The sequence below is a fragment of the Peromyscus maniculatus genome, chromosome 3, assembly GCF_049852395.1.
Source record: "Peromyscus maniculatus bairdii isolate BWxNUB_F1_BW_parent chromosome 3, HU_Pman_BW_mat_3.1, whole genome shotgun sequence".
In the NCBI taxonomy this organism is placed as follows: Eukaryota; Metazoa; Chordata; class Mammalia; order Rodentia; family Cricetidae; genus Peromyscus; species Peromyscus maniculatus.
The window spans coordinates 147,832,974-147,847,512 of NC_134854.1; the positions used below are offsets into that span (position 1 = coordinate 147,832,974).

General features: G+C 50.2%; 1 protein-coding gene across 1 annotated transcript in view; it reads left to right on the forward strand.

Moving 5' to 3' along the window:
* The window catches only part of Vwf (von Willebrand factor), a 137,544-nt gene that overhangs the window by 77,986 nt on the left and 45,019 nt on the right, over positions 1-14,539 (forward strand). The window contains exons 21-28 of the mRNA XM_042274144.2: positions 716-850; positions 3,558-3,704; positions 6,934-7,074; positions 7,232-7,345; positions 8,757-8,913; positions 9,332-9,490; positions 10,427-10,562; positions 12,924-14,302. Of these exons, the coding sequence (XP_042130078.2) occupies positions 716-850; positions 3,558-3,704; positions 6,934-7,074; positions 7,232-7,345; positions 8,757-8,913; positions 9,332-9,490; positions 10,427-10,562; positions 12,924-14,302 (2,368 nt within the window). The remainder of the gene's footprint in view (positions 1-715; positions 851-3,557; positions 3,705-6,933; positions 7,075-7,231; positions 7,346-8,756; positions 8,914-9,331; positions 9,491-10,426; positions 10,563-12,923; positions 14,303-14,539) is intronic.

A 14,539-nucleotide genomic window follows, 5' to 3' on the forward strand; every position in this document is an offset into this window, starting at 1 on the left:
TCTGCAGCCTTGTTCTGCTTCTAACCTGTGTGACCAGGAACCATGTTCCCCCAACAGAGCCAGGAAGTGGACTAATGCTCCCCTTACAATCAGCCCAGCTGTGTTTTCTGTATTTCTTTGTGTGAGTACATGTATGTATGCATGTATATGTATGTATATGGATAGACATGAACAGGTACACATTTTATAAGTACATACATATATATGTATACAGGTATGTACCTGTGTATGCATGTTTACTTATGATATATATGTGTTTATGCATGTGTATTGTTGTATGCTTGTGCAGGTACATGTATATATGTGTATACATGTATAGGTGTATTTGTGAGTATGTATGTACATGTGGAAGAGTATATGAATATGTGCACATGTTTGTGTTTGTATATGCATGTGTGTATATATGTGTATTTATATGGGTAGGTGTATGCTTCTATATGTATTTGCATGTGGACATACATGCTGACTCCTCTAGTTCCCCTGTTCCACTTTGCATTTATTACCATGTCACCGCACTGACCATGGGTATCAGGCTCACCTGTGAGGGCTGAGGATGGATACCTGAGAGAGTTCACCTGTAGATACCTCCTCCTTTCCCCCACATGCACAGCACATCTGACGATATTCTACGACGTGTTCAAAGACCCCAGAGATCACGATGTCATCTTCTGGGAGAAAGGGATAATCTCTCTTTCCCGGTGCCTTCTTTCCCCAGGATTACTGTGGCGGGAACCCGGGGACCTTCCGGATCCTGGTGGGAAATGAAGGATGCAGTTATCCTTCAGTGAAGTGTAAGAAGCGGGTCACCATCCTGGTGGAAGGAGGGGAGATTGAGCTGTTTGATGGAGAGGTGAGTGCCAGCTTCTCCCCTTTCCCGTATGTCCCTTTCTTGTCCCTCTGGTTATTAGGAGTGTTTACCAGGTAATCATTTAGAGCTGTGTGGGTAGAATGTGCAGCCACTGTGGAGAATGAGGTCCAGCAGTGTCAGCTGGTCCTGGATTGTTATCCTGTGAGCAGAGCAATTGGCAGGCCAATACAGCTAGTGTGAGCCAGTTGTGGTTCAGGTGTGGGTATGTGTGTGGGAGAGGATGCACAATGACCTTTGCTTATGAATAGGAGGCAGTGCTGACTGGGGGAGGTGGGCGGATCATGGCAGGCAGGAGGAGTTTCCCTTCTGTGAACAGTGGTCCTTCTTAGCCACAGAGGGACGAAACCCCTGGTGGATGCCTGAAGTCACAGACAGTACAGAACCCAGTATGTTCTATTATGTATATTGGTGATGTCTTAGTTAGGGTTTCTATTGCTGTGATGAAACACCATGACCAAAAGAGAAGTTGGGGAGGAAAGGGTTTATTTGGCTTATACTTCTATATCACTGTTCATTATCAAAGGAAGTCAGGACAGGAGCTTAAGCAGGACAGGATCCTGGAGGCAGGAGCTGATGCAGAGGCCATGGAAGGGTGCTGCTCACTGGCTTGCTTTTCATGGCTTGCTCAGCCTGCTTTCTTAGAGATCCCAGGACCACCAACTAGGGATGGCACCACACACAATGGGCTGGGCCCTTCCCTGACTAATCTCCAATTAAGAAAATACCTTATAGCTGAATCTTATGGAGGCATTTTCTCAACTGAGGTTCCCTCCTCTCTGATGACCTTAGCTTGTGTCAAGTTGACATAAAACTCTAGCACAGATGATAATGTTTGATTATTAAGTAGAGAGAATAAGGTATTAATGTTGACTAATAATAAAGTAGAACAATGACGATAATATGTTGTGATGGAAGTTATTTGGAAACTTAATCACTATTCTGGAATTTTCCATTCAGTACTTTTGTAATCAATTGAAACTACAGTAAGCGAAACAAATGATCTGTGGGGGCTCCTGCATGTGTATCTATTGAAGGAACATTATGGGGTGCTTTTTAGTTACTTTGTGTATTAAGGATTTTCTTAAGTTCATGTCATGCCGGGGATGGATCCCAGGGCCTGGGCATGCTGATTAAGCACTCTCCTACTGAGCCACACCCCCAGCTCTTCAGTTTGATATTTTTGACAAGCTGAAAAGAGAAACAGAAGCAGCAGATGCAGCCTCTGGATCGTGTCAACCTGAGAAGTGGTTAAGTGTAGCTCTCCAGGCTCCGCCTCGAAGCCATGCCTCAGTAGATCGGGATGGAGCCCCGGAATCTATGTTTGGAGTGACTGGTTGTTCCTGGGTCACAGATCTGATTCAGCTGGTTTGGATATGTACCGCACTGCAGACTCCCAAGACTGGGTTCATTTGCTCCCGTGGCCTCGGCCTGCTCCCTGGTGTTTTGTTAACACCCACCCTTGACAGCTGGGGACTGGAAGTGCATTTTCTATAGAGAGGCAAGAAAAGCTGTCCAGCAAGTGTGCTGACTAGGAGCCAGGAGTGTCAGCTCTACTTCAGAGTTCACTTCTATCCAGGACAGATGATAGCGGTGAGCCTGCACAGGAGATGGCAGATCTACGAGGGGGAGGATCTGCAGACATGACGAGCTCCACGTGAGGCATGCTCCTCAGGAGGTCTGTGAAGAGTGACAGGTTCTTGGTCTCAGCCTCTGCTTTATGAACCCGACCGTCAGCCAGCCGAGTGCTCTGTGGTTGGCTTTGAGGGTCGGTCAGTGGTGATGCCTCTGGCAGGGCGAAGAGTTCAGGCCAGACTTCTAGAAGCTCTTGCCTGGCGCATGGAAATTCACAGTCCTTGTCCTGCAGTCTTGACTCCTGATGGCAGTCACTCTAGAGGACAGAGGCCGTAGGATACAAGAGAAGTGCATTGGGGGCTCACTGTTACAGATGGGTAGATTTTTTACCCATGTAACTAGAGGTGGCTAAAATCAGGGCCACGTTAAAAAGCAAGCCAGGGGCTGGTGGAGTTGATGACCAAGGGTCAGAACGCCCTCCCTTCTTAGGAGGTCTGTTTCATTGTGCCCTGCCATCTTGTCATCATGGGAGAGCGGTGGGTCAGACGGACGCAGCAGAAAAGCCCCGGTGTAGTGCTGGCCTCAGGGAATGGTAGCTAGAGTTTTCCTGCCTTTTTCCTCAGGACAAATCTGTCACCCGCCAGTCCCACAGCCGCTCAGACCCAACCAAGTAAACACAGAGACTTATATTGCTTACAAACTGTATGGCCGTGGCAGGCTTCTTGCCAACTGTTCTTATAGCTTAAGTTAATCCATTTCCATAAATCTATACCTTGCCATGTGGCTCGTGGCTTACCGGCGTCTTCACATGCTGCTGGTCATGGCGGCAGCTGGCAGTGACTCCTTCCACATTCCTGTTCTTTCTTTTCTCCTCTCTGTTAGTCCCGCCTATACTTCCTGCCTAGCCACTGGCCAATTAGTGTTTTATTTATTGACTAATCAGAGTAATTTGACATACAGACCATCCCACAGCAGGGAGTTCTGATAGAAAGTGGCTGGTGAGGTCGAGGGCCAGCTCTGGTGTGGATGGGCAAGACAGACAGACAAACTGTGTGGAGAGAGGGAGCCCTGGCCTCTGACCTGCTTCACCTCATGTTCTGGTTCCTTCCTTCTTCAGGTGAACGTGCGGAAGCCCCTGAAAGATGAGTCTCACTTTGAGATGGTGGAGTCTGGCCGGTACGTCATCCTGCTGCTGGGTCAAGCCCTCTCCGTGGTCTGGGACCACCACCTCAGCGTCTCTGTGGTCCTGAAGCATACACACCAGGTCAGCGGCCCTTCTTCCCTGTCACTCACGTGGACTGTCCTCAGCTCTCTAAGTAGTGACCTCCCCGTTGTCTTGGAGGACAGTGGCTCTCTGGTCCAGCCTCCTCCTTGCTCCCCACACAAGGAAAGCTAAGTAAGTAGTCATGGAGGCTGGCTGCACACAGGGAGGACAGAGGCAGCTTTGACAACGTGTGACAATGTCTTGACTGGCCCAGCAAGGCACATGTTTTGCTTGCACAGAGGAGGCAGAGCAAGGGTAGGCAGGGTGACTCTTCTTTAGGTTACTTAACCCAAAGAGGCAAATTAAGCACACATAATATTAAATCATCACCATCTGGGATGTTGCCTCATCAATGAGCCCAGGCTAGTACACACGCTCACATGCATGCATATGTGTGTACATGCATGTGTTCATGTTCATGTGCATGTGGAGGCCGGCCAGTGGGTAATCTCAGGCATCATTCCCCAGGAACCATTCACTTTGTGTTCTGAGTTAGTCTTTCACTGGGACCAGGGATTGCTCACCAGTCAGGCTGGGTTAGCTGGCCAGTGAGCCTTGGGGACTTATTATCTCTGCCCCCCCCCCCCCGACCCCTGGGGTCACGAGTGCACACCACTGTAACTGTCCTTTGCACATGGGACAGTGGGACAGTGCTGGGATTCAACTAAGGGCCTCTTGCTTGTATGGCAAGCGCTTCACCATCTGATTTACTTCCCCGGGTCCCAGGTTAGCCCTTTTGGAGAGCGCTTTGTTAATCTGCTGAGGATCTCCTCTTGGGAAAGATGACGGTGTTTGTGTAGGTTGCCACAGTTTTGGGGGTTTTGATGGTATCATTAAGTGGTGTGACTATGGCAGGGGCTCTGTTTATTCTTGTTGAGAGTGGCCTGCAGACCATCTCTGACAGTGCTGTCTATGTCCGGATTGTCAATGTCAGTGAGGGCTGCTCAGCCTGTGCTTCCCCGAGGCAGCCCGTTCCAATTCTAGAGAGATCTAACAATCTTGACCATGTTTCTACTCAGTGTATTGACTGTTCCAGGCACTGCAGGTAGAGCAAGGGCAAAAAAAAAAAATCAGGTGTGTGTGTGTGTGTGTGTGTGTGTGTGTGTGTGTGTGCGCGCGCGCGTGCGCGCACGGGTGTGCATGGCTACATTCCTGTGGAGCTTCTAAAGGACAAGTATACCTTCCTGATTCTGGAGTTGGGCTGCACTCCTTGGCAGTGAGCTGCTGTTCAGTATCTTCAGGCCCTCCCACCCACCATGCTCCTGTGGGGTGCAACGTCTTTACACTCTGCCCCTTTCTGCCTCCTTCTTTTTAGACGCTGTGGTCACATACAGCTCACTTAGATGGTTCTGGACAATTTCCTGTCTCAAGATTTTAACCTAACTGTACCAAGGTCCTTTGTCCCGGGGGTTACTCCATGTTCTGAATACTCTAAGCTGAGTGCTTTATGAAGAAAAGAGGTTTATTCAAGTGTCATTACTGTTGCTGGAGGCTGCAAGTGTAGGGTTGGGTGGGTCCATCTGTGTCTGTGGCAGGGATTGGCCTGGCTGCGGCAGCGGTGAGTGACGGTAAAGCAGACAGGGAAGGGAAGAGGGCTACATATAGAGGGGTCACCTGTGAGAAAGGAAACCAGAGGAACTCTGCTTAATCTTATTTTAATTATCTGTCTATCTGTCTATCTATCTATCCATCTATCTATCTATCTATCTATCTATCTATCTATCTATCTATCTATCTATCTATCTATCATCTGTCTGTCTATCATCTATCATGTGTATGGATGTGGGCATGTATGTGCCCATGGAATGTGAAGGTCAAAGGACAACTTCCTGTGTAGGTCCCAGGGATTGAATTCAGATCATCAAGCTTGGCAGCTGACACCTCTTTACCTGCTGACCTATCTCATCTCCATTATTAGGAACAAAACAACAACAACAACAACAACAACAACAACAAATATCTTGTGGTGTGGGAACTAACTGGGGTCCTATGAGAATGACATTATCTCTTCTAAAGATGATACCACCAGTGACTTAATTAAATCTAATTAGGTCCCTCCTGCTGACAGTTACACCACCTCTCAGTGTCACACTGGGAACCCAAACTTTCAGAGAATAAACCTTTTGGGGATTCCACTACACGCTGAAGCCATGTGAAAACTGCAGTACCGTGTGGGGTAACACAGTCTCAGTTCTCAGATTCAGGATGGACGTCTTTGATGGAGCCAGTGTTTTGCTTCCCACGACCACAGTGGAGATTATATTCTTATGGGGACATTACCTGAGCTAGGTTAGTTTGATGAGCCCTGTGTAAACAGGTGACACAGGAGTAGACATCTTCATGGAAGAGAGGGAGTGAGGATCGTAAATATTTGGAGAGAGAAGCTGGGTGGATGGAGAAAGAGGTACAGAGATCCCAAGTTGGCTGACGTTTGGAGAGTTTGACCAAGGAGACCGGTGGGTGAGGGGGGGGGGTTAATTAACAAAGGCTCAGAGAGGAAGTGGCTATGCCGTGACTTTTGTCTGATTGAGGGAATATTCTTACATGCTCCTCAGTGACTTACGCATGTGCTTATAAACCAGTGCTGCAGAATGGAAAGATACTGAAGTCACCTTCCCTTTGTCCCAGGACTGGGCTCTGGCTGTGTCGGGAGAGTAGAGCGGGTCTATGATGACCTGTCTTCCCAGGCCCTTACTTGATGGTTTCTGTGTGGCTAGGCTTGTTCAGGACTCAGTGCACATGCCTGACACGGGAGGTGGATAGTTAGCCCTTCCCTGAGCACATTTCTCATGCTGTAGAATCTGCACCTGTTTCCCTGGACAAGCTACGGTCCTCTGGGTAAGAGGGCTTCCCTGATGGCTGCAAAGCAGAGCCAGCCTGTCCTCTCCTTGGCTCTCTGTTCTCTCATTTCTGCTCATAGTCTCAAGGAAAGATCACAGAGCCAACCTGTCTGCTGCCCACCTCTGCCCTTGACCATGAGACTTGGGCACATCGCCTCTCTCTGCGTCCTTGATTTTGAAATGGGTCAGTGCAGAAGCATAGGGAAAGGCCCTGGTGAGGGCAAGGCTTTGCTGGCCACCCTGCTTCTTCTCTGGGTCTCTTTCTCTTTCTGTTTCCATCTCTTCTTCCTCCTCTGATGATTCCTGACTCCTCGGTCACCTGGTACCTTCTTCCCCTGACCCTGAGAGTATGCCAAGGTTTACAGCATGCATCCCTTCCCCTCACCCAGGAGAAGGTGTGTGGCCTGTGTGGGAACTTTGATGGCATCCAGAACAATGACTTCACCAGCAGCAGCCTTCAGGTGGAGGAAGACCCTGTTGACTTCGGGAATTCCTGGAAAGTGAGCTCACAGTGTGCTGACACAAGAAAGGTACATCTGGGGTCTGTGTGGATGGAGGATTCCCTTATTCTCTTGGGGGCTGTGGTGGCAGGAACTATAGGCAGCGGCAGCCTTGGGCTTCTGGGCCGAGTCCCTTCAGCAAGGCTACCTGATGTTTGACCTCTCTGGTACTCTGTCCTGTTCCCAGCTGTCACTAGATGTGTCCCCCGCCACCTGCCACAACAACATCATGAAGCAGACAATGGTGGACTCATCCTGCAGAATCCTTACCAGCGACATCTTCCAGGCCTGCAACAGGCTGGTGAGGCTTTACGGGTGGAGGGAGGCAGGACGGTTTAAAGGCTTGTGGATTCCTGGACCGTGAATGCCTGATGTGAACGCAAACTAGGCAGGAGCCCTGAAATGATTCGTACTGAGAAACCACAATATCCCTTTCTTGGCTTCTAGCTGAAGAGGCACATGGGTTGTTTTTGAGGAAAGCAATGGCTGCCCAGGCACTTTCCCATGTACGCATGAAGTCTCTTGGTTTGGAGTTCTCTTTGCATTGTCCCCAACCAGAGCCAGGGAATTCCTTTCTTTGTTGTAGTTCTATGTGTCCAGACCCGGTCAGAACCTCCCTGACCATCAACACACGAGAAAAGCAGGAAACAACTGCTTCAGTGCCCGGTTCTCTTCTCACGCTGACTTTTTCTGGCCCTAACTCCAGTGATTTTGGAGTCCTTGAATTTTTGGCATCTTTTTATTCCTCTGTCTCAAATGATAGTGACGAATTCTTCAAAGTTAGATGGACTTCTTTCTCTGTGCATTTGTGTGCATGCACACACACAGGGTGCATGTGAGCACGTGGGATTGTGTGTGTACATAAATACACAGCCATGTGCACACGCCTGCACTGTGTAGTACCACCAACATAGGAATGACGAGTTGAGTATATGATCTCAATTCTTCACTCATCTGGAGATTGCCAGTCCACAAGAGCTCCAAAGGATACTTAGATTCTATGGTTTGGTGGCATCTGAGTTGGAAGAATCAAGACAAGAGGAGGACTTGGGGCACATAGGGATGTTGAAATGTCTTGGAAACAACAATGCATTGGCTGGTGAATTCATTTCCTCCTTAACTACTCTAAAAAGCACAGAGAGCATAGTAGCATATTTTGGAGACAAGAAAAGTGAAGTGGTCAGCGTGATTGATCATGCTTGTGGGCAGACACTCCTCCCTACAGGGAGACTTGGGGTCAGAAGCTAAGGGTGCCCAGCCAGGCCCTACTGTCTGGCAAAGTTGCCCCATAGCTCCTCAGTGGGGGCAGATTTTGTTTTCTGATTCATTCCCACATTTTGCTTACTGCACTGAGGCAAGGACAGAGAGTGACCAATCTGTGTGTGTTTACATAAAAATACTCCACATTCACAGTTACGGGGAAGGACAGGCTGGTAGGCAGGTAGGCAGGAGACAGCAGAGGGAACCTTCTAGAAAATTCTGAGGGTATCTCAATATGCATGAGAGGCTGCCTGTCCTGCTCTACTTAGTATTTCTTAGTGGAATCCAGATTAGAAACAAAGGAATTTGCCTCTTCCCCCATTCATTCTCTAGGACCTGTGTTCTACATTTCCTTGGTGCAGGAGCCCCTTCACCCCGTCCCTCGCATCCTAACCATAAGCCAGAGTTCTCACACTCGGCTCAGGCTGAGACCATTGAGGTTCTTTTCGTAGGTGGACCCTGAGCCATACCTGGACATCTGCATTTATGACACTTGCTCCTGTGAGTCCATTGGGGACTGCGCCTGTTTCTGTGACACCATAGCTGCCTATGCCCATGTGTGTGCCCAGCACGGCCAGGTGGTAGCCTGGAGGACGCCTGCCCTGTGCCGTGAGTTACCAAGTCCTTACGGTCTCAGATGCAACCCCCTATAAGAACCTCGGCTTGCAGTCCTGTCGGGAGGACAGGCGGGCACTCTCTCGGTAGAGAGGGATGGGTTGAAGGGATGAAACAGTGGTGTGAAAAACTGCATACTAAAGAAACAGTGGGGATGTGGCTTTGGAGGGGAGTTAACACAGTGACGAGGGCATCTCCTCAAGAGTGAGTGGGACATGGGTTCTGAAGAAGATTAAGATGGTGAGAAGGGTAAGGAACTCACAGTAAGACTGTGTGTGAGTCGGGTCATGGAGTCAAGGTGGATACGTGGAGACTTCTGGAGAAATTCTGGGAGGAGGGGGGCACTGGCTTCTTCTGTTGCCGAGGGTCACCTGGTGCTTCCAGGGTCACCACTTTTCTTCTGTCTCCACAGCTCAGAGCTGTGAAGAGAGGAACGTTCGGGAAAATGGCTACGAGTGTGAGTGGCGTTATAATAGCTGCGCACCTGCCTGCCCGGTCACCTGTCAGCACCCCGAGCCTCTGGCTTGCCCCGTGCAGTGTGTGGAGGGGTGCCATGCTCACTGCCCTCCAGGTGAGGCCTCCCCTTGGCTAGAGCAGGCTGGAGGGATGGGTTCTTAGACAGGTATATTCCTTCTGCTTCATCTCGGCCTCCTCTGTCCAGGGGTGCGCCCCCCCCCCCCCCCCGCCATCCTTGGACCTCAAACAAGTATGTTTACTCGGATCTCTTCATCAAAGCCAGGCCAGCTCTGAGTTTCGCCTCATTAGGATTGTCTCATCTTCTCTGTGCAGAAGTGAGGAAAGAACTCTGGCTCCTTGTTCTCTTCCACTTGGCTACACCTCATTCCTTCTTAAAATGTCTTTCATGGGTCATTTGTGGGTTTATCACATAGAGCAGTCATTACTTCTGCCCCTCCCTCCCTCCTTCTCCCTCTCCCTCCCTCCCCTCCCTCTCTCCCCCCACTCCCTTCCTTTTCTTAGACAGAGTCTTGCTATATAGTCCAGGCTGGCTTCAAACTTGCCATCCTTCTGCCTCAGCCTCCTGAGTTAAAGAGAGCAACACTTCCCAGCAGAACTTGCTGCAGAGGTGCAGTGTTCTGTTCAACACGATATAGTAGTGTGAGGAAACGTCTTCTTCATTTCACTGAATTATGCTTCATTTACATATAAGTAGACTCATGGCATGTTGTGTTGGATGGCCCAGCTCTAAAATTCTTGAGTTCATGCTTGGAAGGAGCTAGCTGAGCCCAGCCACTCCTTGGCTGTTTGGAGATAAGATTTCGTTTGTCCTAGGGTTTGGGGAGGGGGGTGTGTGGTGTAGGAAGCCTCATCCCATCTTCTCAGAGGGGCAGACAAGGCACCAAAGAAGAAGGATGCTCCCAGCATGGTGAGGTGACCACCTGGGAGCTGAGAGAGTAGGTTTCTGGGACAGATTCCTTTAGTGGCTGGCGGACCTACCTGATTGATATGAGAGGTGGCTGGTAGGCTTCTCATGTGGTGTGTTGTGCAGGGAGAATCCTGGATGAACTTCTGCAGACCTGTGTGGACCCCCAAGACTGCCCGGTGTGTGAGGTGGCTGGTCGGCGCTTGGCCCCAGGAAAGAAAATCATCTTGAGCCCTGATGACCCTGCACACTGTCAGAATTGGTAAAGCAGACTTCTTGACTGGCTGCCGCCCATGCTGGCTCTCAGAACCTGGGCTTTGGAAAATACCTCCAGGCAGCATGGACTGAGGCTGAGCTTAATTAGCTTGTCTATGCACCCACACACCCATGCATCCATCTATCTACCCATCTGTTCATCTACCCACCCACCCATCCATCCACCCACCCACCCACCCACCCACCCATCCATCCACTTATGACCTACCCACCTACCCACCCACCCACGCACCCACCCACCTACCCACCCATCCACCCATCCATCCACCCACCCATCTACCCACTTACCCACCCACCCACCTACCCACCCACTCACCCATCTATCCCTTTGGTAGCTGTTGGGGTTGTTTCTGGAGTCTGATTCTCTTTCTTTAAGAGGTTCTGTTCCCCCTCAATGTTTTAAAGACTTTTTTTTTTGTGGAAAACAGATACATTTGGGGGGATGCAATATAACACCCCAACACATGTATGCAGTATGTATGACCAAGCAAGGGTAGCATTCCTACCTCACTATAACTGGACATCACATCCAATCTGAGGACCGGTATCTATGAATAGTAAACATTTTGGGGGATCTATGGAGGCAGGAAGGAAAAGGGAGATGAAGTGCTTGGCCCTAAGTATAACACAAGCATCTTAGGGCTGTGGTCCAGGCCGCAGGACGTGGCTTTCAGAACTGGGAGGGAAGACATTCACTGTTGTCACCCCGGGCTCTTGCTGGAGCAAACTCTGGGAACCTGGTTTTGGGGAGGCGAGGAGTCCTGAGGGTGATTGCCGGGCTTTCTGAAGTGCTGCCCTTAGGTGGGGGACATTCATCAAAATGCTGACATCGTCAGCACCACTCCCCGACACCAACCAAGCCTAATGGGAGCCTCGGCTTGAGAACTGCGGCTCTCCAGGGAGGGGCTCTGGCCACAGCTGCCAGAGCCGGATCCTGCCCCACCATCTGTACAAACAAGAGCGAGCACTGCCCGGGGTGAATTTTCTAGCAAACACAGGAAACTGAAAGTATTGTCACTCATGCACCGTTAACCAAGGATTGAGGCCATAAATCGCAGGATTGTGAGGAAGTAGGAATTAACTTCCCGGTAAGATCCCACCCACCTTCCTTGCGCTGAAACAGACATGAGGAATAAGGAAGGGGTAGGGGGTCACTGCAAGCTTACTTAGGGTGTCCAGCTCAAAGGATGTGAAAGCTCCAGCACCTGGCACCTCCTCCACTGGCCTGCAGAGAGGGCCGGCTGCTACAGCGCACAGTGATGAGCACAGAGTTTCAAGGCAGGTTGGTGCCGTTGGCTGCCAATGAGGCCACGGGACAGACACACTCAGGGTTTAGGGCACTGTCACCTGCTCGGGTTTATTGTATAGACTGAAGACCGAGGGTACAGAATGGAGGAGGCCCATCCTGTATGGATCCCCACTGCAGCACATCTTTATGTCCTCCATGGTCTGGCCTATTCCTTTACTTTCTAGAACATGGCAGAAGGGTGCAGTGATTAGAAAGAGCTGGAAGGTTGTTTGGTACTGTAGAAATCTGTGGGCTGGGCAGTGGCTCAGCACAGACTTGTGGGTATCTTGGGGCCGGGCTGAGGGCTAGCCAGTACTTGGTAGATACTCCGTGTTCACCATCTACCTGTGGGCAGAATGGATGGCGGAGCTACCGTCACTGTCTACAGCCAGCACACCTAGTCCTCCCACTTTTTTCCCTGTTAGATGAAACAGCGATTTTAAACTTTAATTCATTGTTTTAGAATCTTCTAACTCTAGTTTTCCTTCTTTTCCTTGAGGCCCAACATAATTAAACATGGTTCAAAATCCATACAGCTTAAATTCTAATAACATCTATAATGGTTTCTAATGTAAGCCATCTATCTCCAGTGGAACATTTACAAGTCCCAGCGTGTGCCAACATTTTAGAAAGATATTTGTCCTTGGAGACAGTTATAAGAAGGTTTGGATTATAATTAAATATTAATGTGGCTGGAGACATAGACTGGAAAGAAATCAACATTAAATGGCTATGGAGGCCTTAGAACAACCAAGACTATTTTTCAGGTTCTAAGATGGATTAAAGCTTTAGGAAGGCTCTGCTTCCTCCCCACTCCCGTGTGTGTGTGTGTGTGTGTGTGTGTGTGTGTGTGTGTGTGTGTGTGTGTGTGTGTGTGTATGCATGTGTGCACATGTGTATTGAAGACACACCTTGGGACAAATGTCAAGAATGACATCTCACTTGGGTGAGACATGCTCGGGGGAGCAGGCAGGAGGTTCTGTGAGGGACCTATGAGGTGGTCCTACCTGCCCACAGGCTCTTCCTGAATCATTTTGGTTTCTTTCCCTTCTGCCACAGTCACTGTGATGGTGTCAATCTTACCTGTGAAGCCTGCCAGGAGCCCGGAGGCCTGGTGGTCCCCCCAACAGATGCCCCAGTCAGCGCCACCACCCCATATGTTGAAGACACCCCTGAGCCACCCTTGCACAGCTTCCAATGCAGCAGGCTGCTAGATCTTGTCTTCCTGCTGGATGGCTCCTCCAGGCTGTCTGAGGCTGAGTTTGAGGTGCTCAAGACCTTTGTGGTGGGCATGATGGAGAGGCTGCATGTCTCTCAGAAGCGCGTCCGTGTGGCAGTGGTTGAGTACCACGATGGATCCCATGCCTACATTGAGCTCAAGGCTCGGAAGCGACCCTCAGAGCTTCGGCGCATTGCCAGCCAGGTTAAGTACGCAGGTAGCCAGGTAGCCTCTACCAGCGAGGTTTTGAAGTACACACTGTTCCAGATCTTTGGCAAAATCGATCGCCCTGAAGCCTCCCGCATCATTCTACTCCTGACTGCTAGCCAGGAGCCCCCACGGATGGCCAGGAATTTGGTCCGCTATGTCCAGGGCCTGAAGAAGAAGAAGGTCATTGTGATCCCTGTGGGCATTGGTCCGCATGCCAGCCTCAAGCAAATCCACCTCATTGAAAAGCAGGCCCCTGAAAACAAGGCCTTTCTGCTCAGTGGGGTGGATGAGCTGGAGCAGAGAAGGGATGAAATAATCAACTACCTCTGTGACCTTGCCCCTGAACCCCGAGCCCCTACTCAGCCTCCCCAGGTGGCACAAATCACCATGAGTCTGGGGATCTTGGGGATTTCATCACCTGGACCCAAGAGGAAGTCCATGGTTCTGGATGTGGTGTTTGTCCTGGAGGGGTCAGACGAAGTTGGTGAAGCAAACTTCAATAAGAGCAAGGAGTTCCTGGAGGAAGTAATCCAGCGCATGGATGTGGGCCAGGATGGCATCCACATCACGGTGCTGCAGTATTCATACATGGTAACTGTGGAGTACGCCTTCAACGAGGCCCAGTCCAAGGAGGATGTGCTGCGGCATGTCCGAGAGATCCGTTACCACGGTGGCAACAGGACCAACACTGGGCAGGCCCTGCAGTATCTTTCTGAGCACACCTTCTCTCCTAGCCAGGGGGACCGGGAACAGGCACCTAACCTGGTCTACATGGTCACAGGGAACCCTGCCTCTGATGAGATCAGGAGGTTGCCTGGAGACATCCAGGTGGTACCTATCGGAGTGGGCCCCCATGCCAATGCTCAGGAGCTGGAGCGAATTGGCTGGCCCAACGCTCCCATCTTCATCCGAGACTTTGAGACACTTCCCCGAGAGGCTCCTGATCTGGTCCTGCAGAGATGCTGCTCCAGGGAGGGGCTGCAGCTGCCCACCCTCTCCCCCATTCCTGGTATGCTGGTGCCCTGTGTGTGATGGCATTGGCACTGTGCACATTATCTGATGATGCCAGACCCCTGGGTTCTAATGCTAACTTCCTGGCTCAAAGCCCTGCCGCACGTTGCCTGTGTTCCTCCTACTTTCCAGGCCTAGAGCTGAACTGTTATTCTTTGGGTGGGAAGGATCTTTTCTTATTGCCCAGGGTTATAAATTCAATGGCAGTAAGGACCCACTGTTAAAATTTAAATAA